Source organism: Typopeltis vanoorti, chromosome 26, assembly GCF_054136105.1.
Source record: "Typopeltis vanoorti isolate ZY-2024b chromosome 26, IOZ_Tvanoo_1.0, whole genome shotgun sequence".
Lineage (NCBI taxonomy): Eukaryota > Metazoa > Arthropoda > Arachnida > Uropygi > Thelyphonidae > Typopeltis > Typopeltis vanoorti.
The window spans coordinates 18,155,182-18,168,213 of record NC_143574.1 but is presented as its reverse complement, the minus strand read 5'-3'; the positions used below and the strand labels follow the sequence as shown (position 1 = coordinate 18,168,213).

The following is a 13,032-nucleotide window of genomic DNA, read 5'->3' as shown; positions in this document are numbered from 1 at the left end:
TTGATATGCTTTCTTCTTTTCCTTCACTGCCTCTTTAACTTCCTGTGTCCACCAGGGAGTTCTGATTTTTTTATCCTTGCACACAACCTCACCACATGCCTCTCTGGTAGAATCAATCAGTGTTTCCTTCAGAGTTTGCCACTGAATCTCCAAGGTTTGATTCCTGTTCTCAAACTCTTTCATTTTCTTTTCAATAATATTTCTGTATTTTAGTCTACAGTTCACATCTGAGAGCTGCTCAACTTTTATTCGCTTTAAAACTTTCTTACATGTTATTCTTTTCAATATGAAATTCAATTTTATCCTGCTCAAGACTAAATAGTGATCACTTCCAATTTCAAATCCTCTGTACACTCTGGTGTCCTGCACCAGGGAGAAAACATCACTATCAACAATAACATAGTCAATGAGACTCTTCTTATTCCTAGCCTCTTCTCTCCATGTGAATTTGTGCACATTTTTATGTTGGAACATGGTGTTAGTAATAACCAGTCCATGTCCTGAGCAGAAATCCAACAGATATTTGCCATTATTATTAGCTTTGCTCTTTTCTCCAAATTTTCCCAAAATATTTTTGTATGTCTCACAATCATTTCCTACTCTACTATTTAGATCCCCAACAAGGACCAACTTTTCATTTTTCATTGTGTCAGTTGCTTTTTCTAAAGCCTCAAAAAATTCCTCCACTTCTACCTTAGTAGAACCTTCTGTGGGACCATAGGCACAAATAAGTCTCATGGTCCAGTTCCCCATTCTCATATTTGCCCACATTACTCTACTTGAGACTGACTGCCATTCAAGAAGATTAGCCTCGTATTTTGTGTTGAATACTATGGCTACTCCTTCTTTTCCTTGATTGTCATTGCCTGAATATAACATTTTGTATTTATTGCTCAGAAAGATCTCACCAATTTTGGTCTTTTTTGTTTCAGTCACCCCTATTATGTCGATCTGGTACTTATCTAATTCCTCAGCTAGCTCCATTTCTTTGCCATTCAGGCTTCTTACGTTGATAGTACCGATCTTTAACTCTGGTGATGTTGAGTTGGGGTTTGTTTCCAGATTTGTTCCAGTAGCTGACTTTTCGCTGTTCGCCCTGGTTCCCTGGCGAAAACAACGGGGGCCTTGTTTAACCGGGCGACGCGCCAGCCGGCATGAAATTTTGTTATGTTGTACCATCATTTTTTATTTTGGTTTAACCAATAAGAATACAATTTGGTCGGCTAAATCCCAAATTGCCAGCCCATCCTCGTTCGTTCAGTATCAAAGTAGGTCAAAAAAAATGGCTAAATTAGGTGAAACAAAATTATATCTATAGTACACAAGTTCCAAGTTGTTCAATTGTTGTGTAATGAATGATGTTGCCTATACAACGATGCTAGTACAAAACACAATATAGTTGTCTGCAATCATTTCTATACTTCCTGATATTAGGTTTAATGCTAATTTGCTTAAGGTTTGTGTATATATTTTAAATATTATTATTACCAGAGACCTTGAATATGATTTAGTATGACTTCCCTCATGAATCATGAGGAGGACTGTACTAAGACAACTATGCTGGTTTCCACAAATTAGGGACATAGAGAAAAATCAACTCAAAAGCTGTATGATGAATTTTTATGCAATTCAATGAAAAGCAATATGAGATGTGAAAGAAACGCCCATAAAAATTTTAAATAAATAGTCTAATTCAGTAAGAAAAGAGTATATGAAGACAATGGTAAAAAACAACAATAGGTCAAAATGAGATTGTTAAAGTGCCTCAATAAAGAATGTGGTTGACACTCACAATGATGTTTCATACTGTTTATAATGGTGTCTGGAAGTTCAGTTGGTAACAGCAACCAATGTTCCTACAAAGCTTTCTTAAGTCCCTCAAGGATTTGGGTAGAGGAATTGATAGTAGCAGCACATCTACCTAGAGAATCCCATATATGTTCAATAGGATTAAGGTTGGGAGATCTGGCTGGCCAATTCATTCATACAACAGTCTCTTCTTGAAGATATTAGTTCACGAGCTTCACTCGATGAGGACAAGCATGATCGTCTTGTAGGATAAATGTCTTTCCTATCACATCTGCATAGGGACAAATATACGGATCCAGGACCTCATCTCTAAAAACTGCAGTATTCATGGTATCAATAGGAAATATACACAAGTTGGTAATTCCACCCAATGAGATGCCTTCCCAAAGCATCACGCTACCTACACCTCTCTAATATCCATGAAAGGGACACCATAAGTGTCCCTTTCATGGATATTAGAGGGATGATAACATATCCCTGGTATTGCTCTGTAGAGCAAATGGGACTCGTCTGTAAACAATACCAATCTTCATAGGTCTTTGGGTCTGGTTGATGTAGAGCATGTCCCATTTCAAATGTTCTCCTCTGTAGCATGAGGATAGAGGCACGCAGACAACAGATCACATAGCATGACAGACTACCTCATGAAGTCTTCATGTAGCGGAAGCAGATACAAATGTTTCTGTAACCCACGTGAGGTCAGACCATAGCTGATTCAGGATAGTATTCATGTTTTAGCAAGCAGATAATCAGAGTATCGGTCAATCAGTGCAGTTGTAGCCAGTGGCCTTCTTCACTGTATCTCCAGGTTGTAATTAATTTTACAGTCTGGCTAACTTCATCTGGCATTGGAAGCCTCTAGTCTAATGATAGCTGCAAACCTGAATTCATCAGCAAAATGAAATCTTGCAGCCCCAAGAATTTTGTAATCATGAAATGTCTTGTTCCAGTGAACAAGATCATGAAATGATCTTGTTCAGATTTGTGATCACGAAATGTCTTTTTCCAGAGGTGTGTGCAAATGAGCCAGTGGTCACTGGCTCATTTGCACACACCTCTGACAGCACCACTCATTTGTATACAATAACCAGACTCAGCAACCAGTACCTAACTTTAATATGTTTGATCTTTAGAGCAGGGGCCTGTGGATTATCTATCCATTGTGCTAATGACAATAGGTCTTACAACCTTTCATGGATGAGATTCACATTAAAAATATCAGTTTGAACAGTGATGATAACTCAGTATACAGATGATTTACTATTCTCCTCCCCCATACTGAATCAACAGGCTGGAACTGCAACTAAGAGACTGGCTTTCCTTCTTACAAACATAAAATTTACCTTGAATACATTAAGTAGTAGTAGTAACATACACTGCAAAGGTATAATGTACAAATCAGGATAATTAAGTTTATAACATTGGCAACCCAGATAGACTCAAGTGTCCTGTTGGAAGGCCAATAATAATAATGTATTGGCCACTAACCAATTGCATTTAAGACAGATAAGTGGGGATGTTGTGAAAAACCATTTGGAGTATAAAAGAATGGAAAATGAAAGATTAATGAAACAAAAATGGATAAAAAAGGGTCTCGAGGAAATTAAAGGATTGATGTGTGGACTGCTGGCATTAGAAGAAAGATGATAGGGAGAGGGGATCCATACTTCAAATTTAAAATTATAAAATAAAATCTCTGACAACATGAGTAAACTATTATAATTTCAACTGTAATGAACTATCAAAGTAGCCTGTACGCTCTTAATGAATATTACAATTCTTGAAAATAATGTTGCATTCTTATAAGCAAATTACCATACATTTAATTTTGGGAAATTTTTAAAATATAACAGTTTGGCTTGAATTCACAAGGTGTTCACAAATAACTTTGACTGTTTTTCTATGCCAGATTTAATCCTCTATATGACCTGATTTATTTTCATTGTTGAAAGCAAACATACAGATTTATAGATACATATTTCAAAAATAAATAAATAAATAAAAATTAAACTTTTTACATACGTTGAAACTACAGCAATATGTTGGTGGCGTAAATCAACCCAAAGGTCATCATTTTCATCAAGCAACACTTCCTTCTCTTTTGTATCGGGTCCAGTTACTGATTCGAATTTGTAAACATCATTCACTATGGGCAACAAATCATAGGCCATAGCTTGGAATGTCAACTCATGCAGAAGCGGAGATACACAATCAAACCCTCGATCAATAATGAGAAGCTGTGACCTCATTTTTTCTGGTCCCTAAATCACACAAAAATTCTTCTAAACAAAAAAGGTGTTAAAAATTCCCAAATTAATATGCTTGATAAAAATATCCCAAAACTGGGAATTTATCTGATAAGTAAAATAAATGCCAAAGAATACTCCAGTTCAAATTAAATTATAATATTCTTATATTTATTCTACTCCTACGGTTTGTGAAACCTGAAGAAGCTCTGAATTAACAGCAAAATGGAACAATGGCAACCGAATTTTCCTGGGAGCTGCAGATAATGCTACAAGGGCTGGAGGAGTTGGCTTCATCATAAATGAAAAGCTAACTGAAAATATTATTTCTTGCACAATCCATTCTGAACGACTAGGAATTAAAAATAGGAAAATCAGTTACAATAAAAATAATAGTAGTCTATGCACCTACTTCAACAGCTGACAAAGAAGAAATAGAAAACTTCTATGAACACCTACAAGAAACATTACAGAAAAAAAACAACATACACTATAGTGTGTGTGGATTTCAATGCAAAGACTGGTACAGGATCTATTGAAGAAAAATACATTGGACAGTGGAGGAAAGGGGAAAGAAATGAACGAGATGAACTCCTGGCAGAATTTGTTGAAGCAGAAAGGCTTTACATTATGAATAGTTTCTTTAAAAAGAGAAATGGAAAAAGATGGACTTGGCAATCTCAAAATGGAGAAACAAGAAATGAAACTGATTACATTCCAACAGATTGAAAAAGAATAATAAAAATTGTTGAAGTCATTGAAAAAACCTACTGCGATATTCATTCAGACCACCACCCAATAAGAGCTACCCTCAAAATACATTTAAAAAAAAAAAAGAACGCATACAAGCATAGTCCAATCATAAAAAATGCTCAAAACAGATAAATCCAGAAGAATTTAGAAAAAATGTGGAAGAAACTGAACTGAATAGAAATTAAAAAACAACATCGACAATGATTTAACAAACATTAATAATCATTTATTGAACTGCAAAGAAAGACCTCCTATGAACTTCCTCCTAAGACCAGGGAACACCTATCAGCAAGAACAATAAAACTATTAAAGAAAAGAAGAGTACTGAAAGATACAGGAAAAGACCGTTTAGAACAGGGGTCGCCAAACTTCTTTGACCGTCGACCCCCTTCAAGAGTTTCTTGATGTTTTATCGACCCCCTCTATTTTACTATTACGTAATTATAATACAACAAGCAAAAAAGACGCTCATGTGAGTTTTTAGATTCACTTTTGTATAATATAGTATATATTATTATAACTACTACTATTACTATCACTAGTAATATCACTGGTGTTACTAATGATATTAATAAACTACTGGTATTACTACCAGCCCTGCTCAACTCTTCAACATAGAGAAGTTTAGTTCGTGAATGAATAACGATTGAATTATATGTATGTTGATGAATTTTAGAATATTAACGCTCACTTGTACGTTGATGGCAAAAATGAGACTGGGATCGAATACATGTAAGTATAAGTAAATAAGCAAAGATGGCAACACTGCACACGTGTTGCCATCTCGCTCCCACTGCACCGGCCGGGGGAGAACACAGACATCCGTTTATTGGTAAATACATCATTTTGGTCTACTTCATTGGCCTCCGTAACTATTTTCATGACCTTGCTCTATCTTACAGGTCTTATTCATGTCACTGTTCCTACGATTCACTCTTAATTGCATTGTCATTCAGGATGGAGGTAATCCAAATTAACCGAATTAAATATTACCCGTACAATGATGTCATATATTTTTCTATCGACCCCCCCCCCCCCCCCAATCGACCCTTGAGCCCGAATCGACCCCTAACAATGTTATATCAACCACTGGTTTAGAATATAAAATTATCTGTAAACAACTGAGGCAGAACATCAAAGACGACTATAATATATATACAGAATGACAAAATTGGTAGAATCAGCTATGCTCTGTAGTAGCTCAAAAAAATAGAAAAACAAATAAGTCTAAAGCAACCACTACCATCAGCCTTCATCTTCATAAGCAATCAAGGAAACAGACACAAAAACAGAGATGAAATGGAAAAATAATAAAATTGTTTTATGAGAACCTTAACTCATCTAAACAGGTAGTTGCAGTGCCAGTACCAGATGAAAATGCCATCTATCCTACCAGAAGAAGAAGAAGTAAATATGGCTATCCACCATATGAAAAATAACCGATCACCAGGAATTGACGGTATAAAATCCGATGAATTAAAAATGGGTGGACAAGTACTCTTTAGAGTTCTAGCAGAAAGATTTACTCGATATATACAATTAAGGAAAGCACCTACTGAATGGAAAACATCAAAGACCACAATTCTGCATAAAAAGGTAATAAGGAAGACATAAGTAATTACTGATCTACCTGTCTATTATCACACAAATAAAATATTCGCCAGAGTCATCCTAAACAGAATACAAACCTCCAGCAATGAAAATAGCTACAAAGAATAGGCCGGTTTCAAAAAAGGCTTTTCGACAATAGACCACATTCAAACTATTACTCAACTAACAGAAAGATTTTAAAAAGGCATTTGACACTGTTGAACATAATGCAGTATTCCAAGCTTTAATAGAACGAGTAGTAGAAATAGCACACATCCAGCTCATAAAAGATATCTACAAAGAAGGCACAAAAAAATATCACTCTTTTCAATCACCCGATTAAAATTAACTTAAGTAGAGGAGTACGTCAGGGCGATGTCTTATCACCTAATCTCTTCACATCTACTCTGGACAGCATCATTCGAAAAACTGACATGAAAGGTGGAAACATTGATGGTGAAATGTTAAATATCCTAATTCGCCAACGATGTGGTATTAATATCTCACTCCCACAAACTATTAGAATCAATGGTGAATGACATAAGCTGAAACTGCCAAAAAATTGGATTGGAAATAAATCCAGACAAAACAAGATGGATGAAAAACGAATACTGTAAAGATTACACAATCACTCTAGAATCCCACACCACCGAAAAAGTTGAAGATTACATCTACCTCAAACAGTCCATAAAAATGAATAACGACATATCAAATGAAATAGCAAGGAGAAAAAGAGCTGCTTGGATAGCCTTCAACAAAATAAAATCAACAATCACCAATCTTTTCAAGTTACCTCCTACCAGCATTAACTTATGGCAGTGAAACATGGAACACAAAGAACAAAGCTTAATAATAACTCAATGCTCAATAGAAAGAAGAATGTGCAATATAAATAAAATAGACCACGTAAGACACACAGAAATTAGGAATCAGTCTGGACTCAAAGATGTAATAAAAGCAATCTACAATAGCAAAAGTAGATGGGCAGGTCATCTCGCCAGAATGAGAGGCAACAGATGGACGGTCAGAGTAACAAACTGGTATCTGAGAGATACCAAAAGGAAACCTGGAAGACCAGCCTTAAGGTGGGAAGACACAATGATTAAGAAAGTTGGAAGAAAATAGAGAAGAAAGGCCCAAGACAGGAATAGCTGGACTCTCTATGACCTGCAGTCATGGAAACATCCTGACTGAAATCACAGGTCTATCAAGGTAAGGTTTTATATTTATTTTCATATTGTGATATATCTAAGAGGAAGTGCTATACCTTCTAGATTTATTCAATTACAGGGAAAAGTCATGCATTATAATATCTTATTTTGTACCCATATTAAATAACCATCAAAAAGAATAAAATAATATAAAATAGAATAATAAAATCATTTATTTACAAAGTAACTAGAATTATTATATGAAATGTCTCATCAGTCTCAATACATGTTTGTGAATGAAAATATAGACATGTACAGGCTTCTGTTACAGCATGTCTGTAATGCACAAATTTATTCCCCTATTTATCTACTGGATAGATAAATAGGGGAATAAAATCATTAAAACATGAAATCATGTTTTTCCAAGGTAGATATGCTTGGGTTGCTGAGTAATACCAGGTCAATATGATAAACGCCACCGGTGAACCTGCAAAGTAATAGAAAATACACATACACCTCATCGTCCCTCTCTCACCCCCAGTAAGCGAGAGGGAAATGAGATGCATTGCCTTACTAGTGTGTATCACGCTGCTCTCTTGAGTTTGTATGCTTTTCTTGTTATTTAATAATCCCAAACATTTAAGAATCTTTCATAAGTAAGCAACCTGGTTGTAATATAAGTAGTGAACAATAAAAGAAAGCCTTAAGCATTGAGAAGCTTGAAACATTTTGAAAGAAATACATAGCAAAGCAAGTGTAAAATCTCACATGATAAGTTAATTTAGGTAACTTATCGAACTCAGTTTTTTAAGGGTATCAAGTCAAAATATAAAGAAAATACAATGTATTGTGTTTTTCTTTTTTTTTTCCCTTAAATATAAATTGACTACCTTGTAGAATATTTCTTATATTGCATGTCTAATATAAGTAATAGAAAGTTGGATCTGTTCATCTATGTGGGGGGGAAAAAAAAAGCCAGAGGAAAGGGATTATGGTTGGTTAGTATAGTGAATCAGCAAACAAAGTTTGCAACAACTTGCAAACATTTAGGCACCTAAACCAAAGACTTTCAGTAAAAGAGAACCCAAATAACGTCATCACGCCAGAGGGTGATCACAGACATTTTGGAGGACTTTTAAGGGGCTGAGGAGAAGAAGAAAGGAAGATTATTAGGAGTTCTGGGCTAGAAATTTCATAGCTCGTACCTCTTGACTTGGAGGGTTTGTCGCTGGAGTTTCGTCAATTGCCCTTCTGGCCAGTTCCCAAGCATCTGCTGATGTATCCTGCAGTATAGCTGGGCACAATCCCCCCCCCCCCTCGCGATCTCAAGACAACGGACTGGGAACCAATGGACATATGTCGTAGGAGAAATCATGGGCTCCTCAACTACCTACCAGTGTTAACAATAAGCAGCCGCCAACCAAGGAAGAGAGAAAGAAATGTCCAGATCAAAGCAAAGACATGAGATGTTTTGATGGAAACTTGGTTTGTAGTGAAGGACTGTTTACAAGGTAGAAACTGTGAGTAACCACATCATACCAATGTTCTTGAATTGTAGATATGTGTAACTATATTATAATTGCTAAGCAAGAGGTAGTCCTAGGATTGTATAATACTAAATAACGTGTTAGAGTTGTGTGAAGGTAGAAATGTATATGCTTTAATTGTGTACTGTATTTTCTGGAGTTAGCTATGTTGGGAGAAACAAGTGTTCCCCTAGTATGTACAGTAAAATCTCTTGTAACTACCACCCAAATAACTGGCAATACCAAAACAACAGCACTTTCAAAGGTCTAAATTTAAACCTGAAATTTAAGTGTATGAGATAAGAAAAATATGCAATAGGCTTACATTCTGGCAACACTGTTATACATACAACAGAGTTGTGTGGGACACGAGACTCCTAAACGTATGCTTCACATAATACTCCCAGTGGCTCATTGGCTCAGAGAGATCACATGGGTTGTTTTGTATATTGTGCATCCAGAACTCGAGCCAACAAACTGCATTCGTATACGTACGCTTCTAGCCATGTGTCGCTATGGCTACTCCCACAAAATGGAAGAGAAATGGTTTTACTCTCAAGTTAAAACTTGAATTGCTGGAGAAAATGGAGAGAGGTGTCAGCAGAATGAAATTAATGAAGGAATATAAAATTGGAAGTTCAACTTTGTACAATATAAAGAAACAAGGTGGTCAACTCCAGATTCGTGATGCAAACAGAATCTACAAAAGCTGCAGAAAATTGGAAACTAAACCAATCCCAGTGTGAAGAATTAGATCGTGTGTTATATGAGTGGTTTGTCCTGAAAAGAGCAGAGGGAGCTGGTATTTCTGGACCAATGCTGCAAGAAAAAAGGGAAGGAATTGCATGGGAAAATGAAGATGCAAGGCAAGTGTGGATTTTCTGTTGGATGGCTTAACCGATTCAAAGAAAGGCATGGAATCTGTAAGTTAGATGTGTCTGATGAACGGAGGAGTGCGGAAGTATCCGCGAACCAGTTTATCGAGCAGTTTCAGAAAATTGTGGACAAAAATAATATGACTGCAGAACAAATATATAATGCCGATGAGATTGGACTGTTATGGAAATGTCTTCCCACACTGACTTTGGCTTGTGCGACGGAAGCCTTGCCGAGTTACAAGGACCACGTAACTGTGGTGGCATGTGCAAATGCTGCAGGTACGCACAAAGTAAGATTGTCAGTGGTAGGCAAGTACCGCAATCCACTGTGCTTTAAAAATGTGAAAAATCTGCCTATCCATTATCAGGCACAAAAGAACGCATGGATGGATTGTGACATATTCAAAGAATGGTTTCATAGTGTATTCATGCCCAGTGTGAAGAAGCATTTAAGGGAAAAGGGTTTACCACCAGACAGTAAAGTGATTCTTTTGCTGGACAACTGCCACGCCCATTCCCCAGCTGAATACTTAAAATGTGGAAAACATTTGTGTTGTGTTTCTGCCACCCAGCGTAATAAGCTGTATCCAACCAATAGACCAAGGAGCCATTGAGAATATAAAGATGAACTACTGCTCTCCTTTTTTATGAGTCGATGTGTGAACTTTGAAGGTAGTGTCCAAGATTTTCAGAAACAGCTCACATTGAAAGATACCATATTTACTTTATCTCTTGCCTGGAAGAACATAAAGAACATTACTTTATTTCGCTGTTGGCATATATTGTGGCCAATGATCATGTTTGAAGAAGACGAATCGAGTGACAGAGATTTTCGTAGTTTTAAAACACGTCCTGTGCCAGACATCTTGGATTTAGTAACACATTCGGAGAAGGTTAGTGAAGAGGAGGTGCAGGCTTGGGTGGATGTAGACAATTCCATTCCAGTCTCTCTCTCTCTCTCTCTTGATGTCGACAAAATAATCGAACATTTACTGGGAAAGGAGAAAGATGAAGATGAGGACAATGGCATGCAGACCAAGAAAGTTATGTGGAAGAAAGCTGATGTAGGATTGCAGACTTCCATAAGATTTGGCAAGCAATGTTCATCTATGTCAGCACATGATGTTATGAAAATTCATTGTATACACATTGAATTTTTAAAGCTCTGGCGACAATCTTGTAAGCAGGCAGAAAATTGAAGTTATGTTAAGTCATCACACTAAGAAATTAACATCAACTTTCTTGTCACAATATGTACTGTAATTTTTATATGCAATTTAAATTTGATTTTGTGAAATATAAAATTACGTGTAAATTTTAAAAAATCCGCACGATTTTTGATGTTATTTATTTAATTAAGGCTGGCAGATCAAAAAACATGAACAACGAACTTCGCACTGCAATTTCTACAGATGGCATCACAAAACATGAACAGATAAGTTCTTGAAATATATATTCAATTATCTGGCAAAATCTCATTTCTGGAATCAGCGAAGTCTCGTTGTCGCCTGGTAAGAGAGATTCTACTGTAATTGCAATTCCTTTTGTTAGAATAAATGCTTTTGTTGAACAGCAATTCTACTTATTGCCAATGCTATCTTTAAAAAAAATTTACAAACCTGTGTGTTTAATTGATGTTGCCACAACTTGCTATATGGATAAGAGAAAGTTAACTAGATATTGGCATTGATCTATTTTTCGATTCCTCATTCTCTACTATCCAGTCTGACTGGCACAGTTGTAAATCAAATAAATTTGTCAGACTGGAGAGTGTCAGAAATCTAATAAACCGCAATCGTGTAGCCAGCAATAACTATATTTCAAGTCTGCTATACGTGCGTTAGGAACAAAGGGCTAGAGCAGGAAGATAAAGGGGGAGACACAAATTAAGATAGAAGGAAATAACATCGTAGTATAGATAAGCTTTGAGAGATAGCGTGGTCAATCCAGTATAAAAGATTAAATACAAAGTGAGCAGAACTTTCTTTAAATTGGCGTAGTCTAGGAAATAATAACCCAGCCACTGGGGAGGTCAAATTAGTCTTCTCAGTGTCGGTCCCAAGCCTGGATAAATGGGGAGGGTTGATGTCAGGAAGGGCATCCAGCCATAAAAAAAAAACCATGCTAAAACCAAGGATGAAATGTTGAATAACAGAGAAAGGACCACGGCTAGGGCGTACCCCGTACCCAAGGACGGGTTCGGCTAAAGAAGCGAGTCCAACAGAAAGAGAGTGTGTGTAAAGTAAGAATCGGGTCGCTGAATGTGGGTACTATGAATGAGAAGAGTAGGGAGATAGTGGACATGATGAGAAGAAGGAAGCTGAAGATCTTGTTGCGTGCAGGAGACAAGGTGGAAAGGCAATAAAGCAAAGCAGCTGGCAGAGGGATATAAACTGTTTTATAGCAGTGTGAATGAGAAGGGAAGAAACGGAGTTGGAATTATCATCGATAAGGAGCTGAAGGGTGGAGTCTGCGAGGTGTGCCGGAAGAATGATCGGATTATGAGCATTAAGCTTGAGATGGGAGGAAGTGTGGCTACTAGAGTGTGTGGCTATGCCCCACAAGTAGGGTGTGATGAGAAGGAGAAAGAGACATTCTGGAGAGAACTTGACCAAGCAGTAATGGGAATCCCTGATGGTGAGAGAGTGATCGTTGGAGCAGATCTGAATGGGCATGTAGGAAGGCAACGAAGCGGTGAAGAAAAGGTACATGGGCGTTGGAGTAGTGGTGAAAGAAATGAAGAAGGTAAAAGAATCATAGAATATGCTGTGGCCTTCAATCTGGCTATAGCTAACACATGGCTCAAGAAGAGAGTTGGGCATCTGATAACCTATAAGAGCAGGGAAAGAATGAGTCAGATTGACTATATTATGTGCCGTAGGAAACATCTGAAGGAGGTGAAAAACTGTAAAGTGATTAATGGAGAAAATGTAGCGGCACAGCACAGGTTGGTTGTGGTAGATTGGTAGATATAAAAGGGGAAAAGAAGAATAGATGGAGGTGGCGGATACAGAGGAGAATAAAGTGGTGGAAATTGGAAGAGGAAGGCCCAAGAAATAAGTTTAAAGAAAAGGTATTG

At 36.9% G+C, this 13,032-nt stretch overlaps 1 protein-coding gene across 1 annotated transcript in view; it reads right to left on the bottom strand.

Annotated features, from left to right (window-relative positions):
• LOC150092375 (protein ROP-like) overlaps positions 1 to 13,032 on the bottom strand; it is a 255,485-nt gene that overhangs the window by 131,865 nt on the left and 110,588 nt on the right. The window contains exon 8 of the mRNA XM_090414916.1: positions 3,832 to 4,070. Coding sequence (XP_090271042.1) covers positions 3,832 to 4,070 — 239 coding nt within the window. The remainder of the gene's footprint in view (positions 1 to 3,831; positions 4,071 to 13,032) is intronic.